Source organism: Microcaecilia unicolor, chromosome 2, assembly GCF_901765095.1.
Source record: "Microcaecilia unicolor chromosome 2, aMicUni1.1, whole genome shotgun sequence".
NCBI lineage: Eukaryota > Metazoa > Chordata > Amphibia > Gymnophiona > Siphonopidae > Microcaecilia > Microcaecilia unicolor.
In genome coordinates this window covers 223,346,092-223,358,110 of record NC_044032.1, presented here as the reverse complement: position 1 = coordinate 223,358,110, position 12,019 = coordinate 223,346,092, and the positions used below count along the sequence as shown (strand labels likewise).

General features: G+C 41.3%; 1 protein-coding gene across 1 annotated transcript in view; it reads left to right on the top strand.

Annotated features, from left to right (window-relative positions):
• RORB (RAR related orphan receptor B) overlaps nucleotides 1-5,735 on the top strand; it is a 118,915-nt gene extending 113,180 nt beyond the window's left edge. Inside the window, exon 10 of the mRNA XM_030191970.1 lies at nucleotides 5,580-5,735. Within this exon, the coding sequence (XP_030047830.1) occupies nucleotides 5,580-5,735 (156 nt within the window). The remainder of the gene's footprint in view (nucleotides 1-5,579) is intronic.
• The last annotated feature ends 6,284 nt before the right edge of the window (nucleotides 5,736-12,019 follow it).

The window sequence follows — 12,019 nt, the reverse complement described above, 5'->3', positions numbered from 1 at the left end:
AACACCCACTCTCCGCCCCCCCAGCCATACCCCCACAAAAAAAATTTAAAAATTGTTTTTTAGCGGAGGTTAGCACACGCTGATTCAAACTTACCACAAAATACCTGAGCGTGTCCAGCGGTAAGCCATTTTAAGCTGCGGTAAGCACATGCCAGCGCTTATCGAAGCTTAGGGGAAAAAAACCTTACTTATTAGGATTTATTTACCACCTTTTTGAAGAAATTCAGCCAAGGTAGTTTACAGCAAGAATAAATCTTGATCAACAATACTGTGGTATCTATGCACCAATGCTAGGCTTATTAAAAATCAAAAACCTGGAGGAAAAAAAGCCTTAAAAATCTGCCATACTCAGTGGAAAACTTTCAAGAATCTTAGTACTGCCACAGACATTTCATTCATCATTGGCCAGAAAAACCTCCAAATCTTACACTCATTTTGTGTTTTATTAATCTCTTAATTTTTATTTTAACCTTTATATAACAAACATCTATCCACTGATGTCCACATGCATTTGAATCTGCAACAAATTTCATAGGCAGTATGGCACATCTCATTCTTCCCAACCAAGAGGATGGCCAATGTAACGCCGATTTTTAAAAAAGGTTCCAGAAGAGATCCGGGAAATTATAGACCGGTGAGTCTGACGCTGGTGCCAGGTAAAATGGTAGAGACTATTATTAAGAACAAAATTACAGAGCATATTCAAAAGCATGGATTAATGAGACAGTCAACATGGATTAAGAGAAGGGAAATCTTGCCTCACCAATCTACTACATTTCTTCGAACATGGGGATAAAGGGGAACCGGTTGATATTGTGTATCTGAATTTTCAGAAGGCGTTTGACAAAGTACCTCATGAAAGACTCCAGAGGAAATTGGAGAGTCATGGGATAGGAGGTAGTGTTCTATTGTGGATTAAAAACTGGTTAAAAGATAGAAAGCAGAGGGTAGGGTTAAATGGTCAGTATTCTCAATGGAGAAGGGTAGTTAGTGGGGTTCCCCAGGGGTCTGTGCTGGGACCGCTGCTTTTTAACACATTTATAAATGACCTAGAGATGGGAGTAACTAGTGAGGTAATTACATTTGCTGATGGCACAAAGTTATTCAAAGTCATTAAATCGCGGGAGGATTGTGAAAAATTACAAGCGGACCTTACGAGATTGGGAGACTGGGAGTCTAAATGGCAGATGACATTTAATGTGAGCAAGTGCAAAGTGATGCATGTGGGAAAGAGGAACCCGAATTATAGTTATGTCATGCAAGGTTCCACGTTAGGAATCACGGACCAAGAAAGGGATCTAGGTGTCGTCGTTAATGATACATTGAAACCTTCTGCTCAGTGTGCTGCTGCGGCTAAGAAAGCAAATAGAATGTTAAGTATTATTAGGAAAGGAATGGAAAACAAAAATGAGGATGTTTTAATGCCTTTGTATCGCTCCATGGTGCGACTGCACCTCGAATATTGTGTTCAACTCTGGTCACCGCATCTCAAAAAAGATATAGTGGACTTAGAAAAGGTGCAGAGAAGGGAGATGAAAATGATAAAGGGGGTGGGACGACTTCCCTATGAGGAAAGGCTAAAGCAGCTAGGGCTCATCAGCTTGGAAAAAAGGTGGCTGAGGGGAGATATGATAGAGTTCTATAAAATAATGAGTGGAGTTGAACGGGTAGATGTGAAGCATCTGTTCATGCTTTCCAAAAATGCTAGGACTAGGGGGCATGCGATGAAGCTACAATGTAGTAAATTTAAAACTATTCAGAGAAAATGTTTCTTAACTCAACATATAATTAAACTCTGGAATTCGTTGCCAGAGAATGTGGTAAAGGCCGTTAGCTTAGCAGAGTTTAAAAAAGGTTTGGACGGCTTCCTAAAGGAAAAGTCCATAGACCGTTATTAAATGGACCTGGGGAAAATCCACTATTTCTGGGATAAGCATTATAAAATGTTTTGTACATTTTTGGGATCTTTCCGGGTATCTGTGACCTGGATTGGCCACTGTTGGAAACAGGATGCTGGGCTTGATGGACCTTTGGTCTTTCCCAGTATGGCAATACTTATGTACTTATGGGTCCCATTTCGCTTAACAGCTTTTTCAAGGGGAACCCTCCTGCGTGCCAAAACATTCATATGCTATTCGTCACTTCTTACATCATACTTCTTTGGTGTATATATACCACAGTATTGTTGATCAAGATTTATTCTTATTATCTGAGGAGAAATCTGATTGTTTTACAGCAACACTAACCTGGGTATGAGCCATACACGATTAAAGCAGTAGAAAATACTCAAATAACAGTACCTGCTATAACACAGAGGCAGATTTTAGAAAGGCTGTGCAGAGGGGGATTCAAACTGTTGCCTTACTGTTTTACAAGAGGGTCTGTCAAACACATGTTGCAGAAGCAGTTAGACGTAAGAAGCAACATAAAACGTGATCTGTAATCAATTGGCCAAAAAGTCCAGGAGTCACAAACAGATCAAGCAATTAGAGGAGAAAATTTGCAAAATCAAAAAAAGAGAGCAGCAAATGCAGCAATACACCAGCGCTATTTTACAGTTGCAGAATGGCCTGGAAGATTTAGCCCATCAGAGCTAGAGGAGCAATATAAGACTGCTGGACTAGCTGAAGGAAAGATTTGGCTGAATATTTGGAGAGTCTTCTTAGACCATTGTTAAAATGTATCTTTCACTGCACCTGAAAATAGAAAGAGCCCAGAGGGTCCTGACTGGTAAACATGGAAAGTCATCATAGCTAAGGCCATTGCAAAAATGCTTCATTTACGCAGGTGGAGACCACTCTGCAGGTAGGTGGCCAGAAAATCAACATTGTGCAGGATTTTACTGCCATCCCCATGCAGAAGTGCAAGGATTTTTTGTGTGCGCAATGGGCATGCAGTATAGCACTACCCTGCCTCAGTAGCAAAGTACCGCCTAATATCACTTTTGAATGCAGATTATAAAATACTAGTGGAACCAAGCCTGTTTCCTCAACAATGAAATGGGCCTAGAAAGGCTCCCTTGTAAGCGATTTTTTTTCTCTCCCCTGCCCTCCCCTCCCCTCCATGTCCAGCGATTCTTCCCTTCCCTCCCCTCCCCTCCCCTCCCATCACCTCGCCTCCCCTCCATGTCCAGCGATTCTCCTCTTCCCTGCCCTCTCATCCGTGCCCCGTGATTCTCTTCTCCTGTCCTCTCCTCCCATCCCATCCATGTCCATCGATTCTGCTCTGCTCTGCCCTGCCCTCCCCTCGATGTGCCGCGATTCTCTCTTCCTTTGTGCCTCATCGTTTCTGGCTGGCCTGGCTGGCTTCCCTTCCGTTGGTAACATCCTGACGTCAGCTTGCCTCCAGCGTTCCCTTCCCTCTCACTGTTCCGCCCTCTGTCATTATGTTTTGACGCGAGGGCGGGGCAGTGAGGGGGAATGGAACGCTGGAGACTGACTGACATCTTGAGATGTTACGAACCCAGGCAGCCAGACAGCGGTGGAACGTTGGAGGTGCAAATTATTATATAGGATGATATGCTAAGATACTTGCTGATCAGACAATCCCAAACTTTCATAATCCGCTGATTACAGCCCAACATCAGAAGTCCTCAGTTGAAGCCTTATCAGTTGCCACAGAAAAGTCATTTGGTAGTGTTGAATGGTGTACTTTTCTGCTCTCGGATGGTTCGGCTGTGGGGATAGTTTTATACAGTAGGTGTCAGTTCTTTACAGTAACCCATAATCTCAGATATTGATTAATAGTACCTTGTCAGAAAACATTTCTTTAAGGTGCGGTATAAAGCAGGGATGCCCATTATTGCCCCTTTTGTTCAGTCTATTGCTTGACCTCCTTCTTGTAGCCATACATCAAGATGCTGAAGTACATGGTATCGATATACTTGGAGAGGAATGCAAGTTAGCAGCGTAAGCTGCTTATTTTTATTCTCCCAGAGTCCTCAATACTGGCTAACTCATCTAATCATCCAGTTTGCTGAGTTCTCTGGCTACAGAATAAACTGGAGCAAATCAAAACTAATGCCCATGAACGACTGGTGCACACAAATGGAAGCTGAGCAGTTTGATTTCAAATAGGCTGGTGCAAGCGTAAAATACCTGGGACTCAACCTGACTAGACACATTGAAGTTATCAAACAGCAAGGACTGCAAAAGATGAGTTTATATTGTCTCAGTCCACCACCCGATGGTCAGCTAAGCAACTTTTGTGGTGGGCCCACCTAGATTTGGTTATGATAGTAGTGACTGCACAGCTAAATTATGTCTTAAGCATGTCCCCTTTTCTCTATCCAGCCATGGCCATGTGTGTTTGTGAGGGGGGGAGCCCTTACTGTCACCCTTTGAAGTGGCAGTAAGGGATCCTGTGCTAACCTGGCAGTAACTGGGATAGCATGTGGCACTGTTTGATTACCGCAGGTTAGCGCCGCACTGAAAAATATGGGCCAATTTTCCCTAGCACGGGAAATGGTACATGCTGGGGCCTGGAACTACCACCGGCGCCTGCATCGGGCTGGCAGTAGCTCCAGATTAGCATGTGGAAAGACTGCATTGGGCTTACTGCCACTTTGTAAAAGGGCCCCTTTAAGCGGTAACCCATAGCCAGTTAAGTGCTGAATATCACAGTGAGGGGTCCTTTTTCAAAGGCATGCTAGCATTTTTAGCGCGCACTAAAAATAAGCTACACGCTAAACATTAGAGACGCCCATATATTTCTATGGGCATCTGTAGCATTTGGACAAATTCCTGAAAGAAAAGTCCATAGTCTGCTATTGAGACAGACATAGGAAGCAACTGTTTGCCCTGGTATTGGTAGCATGGAGTGTTGCTTGGGTTTTTGCCAGGTACTTGTGACCTGGCTTGGCCACTGTTTGGAAACCAGGATCAGGATACTGGGCTAGATGGACCATTGGTCTGTCCCAGTATGGCTACTCTTATGTATGTTATGTATGTTAATCATTAATGCACGATAAAAACGCTAGTGCACCTTTGAAAAAGGACCCCAGAGTTGGCTATGTGTTAGCTGGCTCCGGAAACCCAGAAATTCAATGCTAGTGCCTGGATGTGACCCAATATTGAATTTCCAGGTTTAACGCTGGCAGCGGTCAACAAAATACTGATTGCCGCCAGCTGAATATCAGATCCACAGTGTCTATTATTATTATTAAGGGTCAAGTTTGCTAAAGTATATAAGTGGCAACCTGGATTCAGGTCTGGCAAGTGATCGTTAATAGATAGATAACTGATGGTTCACGCTGTGTGCTTTCTGCCCTCTAGAAAAGACCGAAGTGTTAAAGACAGATGATGAGAACATTATAGAATAACATGTATAGAATGTTTGTACGTTTGGGAAGCTCGCCAGGTGCCCTTGGCCTGGATTGGCCGTTGTCGTGGACAGGATGCTGGGCTCGATAGACCCTTGGTCTTTTCCCAGTGTGGCATTACTTATGTACTTAAGATACGGAGTAGTAGCCCATATATCGCTATAGGGAGTGTAGGGATACCAGGTAATCCATGTAATTCATTTTTCAACAATAATGACATTGTAAATAATTCTCTTCTTTTTCCCCTTCTCCTACACAGTTAATAGCCAAGTTACCAAATATAACAGCACTTTGTAACCTTCATGGGGAGAAACTGCAGGTGTTTAAGCAATCTCATCCAGAGATAGTGAACACACTGTTTCCTCCGCTATACAAGGAACTCTTTAATCCAGACTCTACCACTAGCTGCAAGTAAAGAAATAGCAGAAAGCCCTGGAATGCTTCACTACCGGGACCACAGAAATATGTTCACTAAGATTTTCTACAAGCATCACTACTGAAACACTAGCAATGTCCTGCACTTATTAGAATAATTTTCACCGCTACAGTGTGAAGAATGTAGGTGTGTACCCTCTGGGGCTGTTCCGCTCTCCATCGACAAATGTACAAAGAGAGGACAGCGGGTGGACTTTTTTACCTTATTATTATTATTTTATTGAGAGATGTTTTTGGAAACAAAATGTTCATAGAATTTTATTGTAGATATAAATGAAGAAAGAGCAGTACTTTTCAGTATTATGCTTCGTTTATCATTCTAACATAATTTAAGAGAATTCAACTTATTAGACTTACCTATTTCTATGTATTAGATGCTCAGTGCATGTGAAATTTTGAAGTTCTTTGTGTGTGTGTGTATATGTGTATATATTTATATACATGTACACACTGATGTATGCATTCTGTGTTTTTAAGGGTCGTATATTTACTTACAAATTCTAAACAGGCAGACTTGTTTGCATTTCTACCCTTCTCCCTTTCACTCTACCATTTGTTGGGCAATCGAGCTCCTGTTATGCTAACCAGAGCTGAGTTATCCCTTGCTGATTCCCTTTTCATTTTTTAATATCTGTAAAAGTGTGAACGTCTGCAACACGCAATATAAATTGTACGGGGGACAATCTAATAGTGGAAAGGTCTCGCGTAGGTCAGCACGAAGAACAATCCTGACATAGAGGTTTCTTGCTGCTTCTATTGTACTGAATTTTTAATGCCGTCAGACCTAACACCTCATAAGTAAGGTACAAGGAAGATGGTTGTATTTTATTCATTACACCATTGTCAACTACCAGTTTGAAAATGTAGTGTGAAACTTTATTACGTTTCCCATGAAAATGAACTAAGGAAGTCAAATTATTTCATCATCATCATCATCTATACAAAGAGTGAACGGAAGGTGCCAAGATTGTCCAGTTAATGAAGTGTCTGCCAGCCGGTGCAGGGAAAGGTATATCTGTACCTCATGAGATTTCTTATATATTGATACAGTCTAATGCTGAGGTCTATGTATAGCAATTAACAGCCAAGTGGAAGCTAATAACAGTAGAAGGCATTGTTCTAGGATTTTTCTTAGCAAGCTTGCCCCCCTGTTTACTAAGCCACACTGGCTTAGTAAATAAGGGGGGGGGGGTTGGTGTTATAGCAATATAATGAACTGTTCCTACTGGTAATCATAGGGACTCACTGGTCATTTGGTTCTGGAAGGCCAGGTTTATATCTTGAAAAGATATTAGCCAAGCGAATGCTAGATACTGAGAAGGCCAAGGTAGCTTACTACAGTGTAGCAACCGCAATTCCATGAAAGCCCTCGCACTCATATTGTTCTGTGTTATGACCAGATTTGTAAAGAACAAAAGGCCATACGACAATAAAAGAAAATATAAGCGATGTTATAATAGGTTTAAGTGACCTCAGTAGCAGTGCAGTTTACTTCTCAGCCTTCAGGTTTATTTAGTTTCTGTTAAAGATATGTTCGTACAAGCACATCATTTAACCATCTTTACCTTGAAATGGAACACAGGTGCTTGATCTGTTCTTCCCACCCCAACACACAATAACTATGAGTTTTGAATGAGATAATTTTGCAGTGACTTGAAAATTCCAGTCCTGCAAGGCAAACGTATCAATTATTTTTCTCTGCCACTACAAGTAAATTCAGTTTTGAACTTTTCTACTAAATTATATTCAGTATCTGAAGACAGATGTAAACTGCTTGTTAATGCTACAGCAGGGAGGTAATCCTGATGGTATAAATGTCACTCCTCACTGTTTGTATAAAGAATTAATTCCAAGAGTCATATTTCCTTCTAATGGATATATTACTTCACTGATTGCTTGGAAAACAGGGCAATAGGAAGGCATTTAATTAAACAAACCACTTTTTTTTGTCTCTTTACTCTTTCTATCCATCTCCTTGCCATCACTTTAACGATTCATGACTGATTTGTTCATGCTTCTTTCTCCAACGTGAGGGATACCCTTTTCTAACTCATGACGTCAAGACATATATACATTACACATCTTGTCTGTTTATATGTACAAAGGGATATTGAGAAACAACTTTCAAAGGCATCTCTCAAGGCCGGTGAAATTGGCATAATCAAAAGCCAATTTTGGCCGGCCTCAACTGCAGTCCGTTGCGGAACCGGCCAAACTTCAAGGGGGCATGTCGGAAGGGTAGCGAAGGCAGGACAGGGGCGTGCCGGGGCGTGCTTAAGAGATGGCCAGCTTCGCCTGATAATGGAAAAAAGAAAGCCGGCCCTGACGAGCATTTGGCCGACTTTACTTGGTCCGTTTTTTTTCAGGTCCAAGTCCCAAAAAAGTGCCCGAACTGACCAGATGACCACCAGAGGGAATCGGGGATCACCTCCCCTGACTCCCTGAGTGGTCACTAACCCCCTCCCACCCTCAAAAAAACAACTTAAAAAACTTTTTTTGCCAGCCTCTATGCCAGCCTCAAATGTCATACTCGGGTCCATCGCAGCAGTATACAGGTCCCTGGAGCAGTTTTAGTGGGTGCAGTGGACTTCAGGCAGGCGGACCCAGGCCCATCCCCCCCTACCTGTTACACTTGTGGTGGAAAATGGGAGCCCTTCCATACCACCCAAAACCCTGTACCCACATGTAGGTGACCCCCTTCACCCCTTAGGGCTATGGTAGTGGTGTATATTTGTGAGTAGTGGGTTTTGGGGGGGGGGGGGGTTGGGGGGCTCAGCACCCAAGGTAAGGGAGCTATGCACCTGGGAGCTATTTATTTTTTTAGAAGTGCCCTCTAGGGTGCCTGGTTGGTGTCCTGGCATGTCAGGGGAACCAGTGCACTACAAATGCTAGCCCCTCCCACGACCAAGTGCCTTGGATTTGGCCAGCTCTGAGATGGTTGGCCTCAGTTTCCATTATTGGCATCTCAAACCTGGCCAAATCCAAGGCATTTGGCCAGCCCCAACCGTATTCTCGAAACGAAAGATGGCTGGCCATCTCGTTCGAAAATACGGTTGGCCCGTCCCTTCGCGGTGCCGTCCTCGTAGATGGGCGCCCTTAAAGATGGCCGGCCCCGTTCGAAAATGCCCCTCTATATGGTTGACATATGGCATAAACAGGCAACAGTAATGAATTTTAATATATGCATTTATTCACTTGTTCTGTTGGAACTTTGCATCAGCTGTTAGAGTTTATTGTAAATAGTTGCTATTTGCAATGACAGGTCAGTGTTTGCAATTTTCAATCTCTGTATTCAGTCCAGGTGTACTCTCTAGTACATGGTCTGCTTTTTTTTCTCTCTAGGGTATTTCTCCATGTTTACCCTGTTTCTAGTGTGCCTGAAGGCATGTCTTCAGAATAGATTATACAATTTAAGGTGCTTACTTGCATACTGCAGTAGTATAAGGACTAATTATATTTTTATTTGTACTACCAGTACATTTATACATATTTATTGGATTAGTCAGAAAAATACTACAAGCCCCTGCAATATGAAATTTCTTAGCCGAATAATACTGCATTGTAATACACTATTTTCCTAGTTGATGCTCATGTGAGGAAAATCATTTTATAGTACAAAACAATTATGCATTTTTTATATTTAGGAAAAATATTTGATGCAGACAATAATTCAGCATTGTATAAATTCTGCAGAAAGGACTAAGCACATTCTTATAGATCTAGCATGTGCCTGTGTTAGCAGATACATTCATTTCACCTTTTTACTTTTCTGTTTCCCACTTAGTAAATGACAATCACTGCATGATGCAGATGTTGCACTGTATGCCACTCAGGGATGTCTCACTGCAAAAGTAAGACAAAGAAAAATATTTTAAAACATCTGATTTTTGTTTTCTTAAAGGATCAAATTTGTTATTAAATAAAAGAAAGTCAGGCAAAGCCCTGAAGCCAATAATTAGAAATGCTAAGGCTTTTACACAGGCTGAATTCACTGTCACTCTTTCCTCTACCCAATGTGGCATTTTGTTTTTTTTTTGTTTGTTTGTTTATTTTCCTTTTGATTGCTCTGTTCTTGACAGTTAGTGGTTGTTTTTACCTTTGATGAAGCAATTAATAAAGAAATAAAAAGATCAGTCTATATGGTAATACTGGTACGTAAAGGAAAAACTTTAGAGGCAGGTTTTAGGAAGAACGTTCAAATCGGAATTCAGATGTCCAGGTTGGAATATCTAAAGGTTCACTAGTGTTTTAGAACAAAACCTGCCAAAGTAGAACCTCTTCTAAAATGCATTGATCCCACTATTTTTGATATTTATGGATATAAAATGGATGCACCCGCCACATAACTGGCACATAAACGTCCATTTCTAAAATACATTGAGGAATGGATGTTAGTGCATCAAATGTGTGTGGCAGTAGCATCCATTTTATATCACAAATATCAGAAATAGAATTGGGATCAACATGGCTCCATAAATGTGTCTCTTCCAGCAACAAACACAAGGATGTGCCAGAATATACAACATTTATGTCAGCCATTTTATAAACATACATGCATATTTTTTCCAAAGCTGCCACAGAGCCTGATATCCCTCTTTCGAGGAGGGGGGGGGATAAACTACTGGGGGATCAAAGGGATGACCTCTCCTAATCCCTCAAGTGGAGCACTGCTCAATGCAAGCATTTTTCTGAAACCTAGACATCCGAGGTAGCAGCCATAAAAATCCTATTGTTGATCTCTTTGGATGTTGGAATGCAGTTCCCTTCTGAAATGGAGAATTAGAATGCAAGTTTATTTATTAGCCCCATCCTAGCCACACCCAGAACATGCCCCCCCTTGCCCATCTATAAATGTTTGAGTTTTAGACATGCATATCCCGGATTTATAAAATCAGGATTAAGACTTGTATGCAATAAAAGGGTTCTGCACATCTAAAAGATGAGTAGGGCTTCTGAAATGACTGCCTTAGTCACACCAATACTGAAAAGCAGGGTCAGGTGAATAAATAGCAATTATTATTGCTTTCTCAGTGTAAAGACATCCGTTCATACTCAAGAGGGTGAATATGCAATTGCTTGTAACTAGCCTTTCACTGATCTCCGGAGGATCCTTTTTCCCAGCCCTTGCAACATAGTGTTTCCTTGCCTAGGATTGCATTAAAATGTGTGTGCAAGTTCCTATAATCTTATATCAAGTTTGCACTAAGTGATCTCTGATTCACTTGCTCAGCCAAGTCTTACCAGAACTGAAGATGCTCTGGAGTTTAGACCGTCCTAGGTGAAACCACTGGAAGGAATCGAAGTTAGCATGCAGCATGCCTAACCATTAGGTACTTGGTCCATTGCTTCCTTCAATCTACACCCAGTGGCAACTGGTGTGCCCTAAAGTGAATTGCAACTAACATGTTAATTATTGTCCAAAAAAAAAGAAACAACGAACATAAAGGAAACAGCAGCATGCACTCAACTGCTAGTTTTGTGTTTTCTCTTTTGTCTGTCTACTTTCATTTCGCCATAAAGATGCAAACAAAGGTTTTGTGATAAAAGGGAAAGTCTAGAACTAATGAGACTTAAAGCTCAATGGGGCATTCATTTTGAACTGACAACTACCAGAAAACATAACAATGACAGTGAATTCGGGAAATGGCGTATATGAATTTAACATCTCTGTCATAACTGTTCTTTCTAGAGACTGAAAGAAATGTCATTAGACACTGAAGCAATAATTTTGTGTTTATTTGTAATAGGTGTTTGCTGAAAATGTTGGCTTTGCATGCTGTCTTTTGTATAATATAAAGAAAAGCAATTCTGTATATGTTATGTTCATACTGAAGGAACCTGTGTCTGTATGTATTGGGATACTGCTGATGGATAGTATAGGTTTGTTGTGGAAAAGGTTCAATACCCTTATAAACTGGCTATCAACAGCTCAGTCATCCGCAAAGTCTTTTCAGAACATTCCTTCTACTCTTTTTTTTTCCAGTTCTTCTGACTTTTTCTTGTATCTCTTATTGCTCAAAACAGCAGCCTTCAGTGGGAATAACGGGGAAAGGCATAGTTGATACGGGCTATGGATCATAGCCTTTTCCCTTATGGCTGTCTTGTTCAACAAAAAGCACTTATAATGGTTTTGATGAGGTTATCCTCCAACCAGATGAAAAAGAGGCAAATATTTTCTCCTTCTTTAAGGAGTTTTCTCACCCTCTGATGTAGACCATTTTAAGAGGGTGAAGTAAAATGTTTAATTTGTCTGCTGTAAAGTTC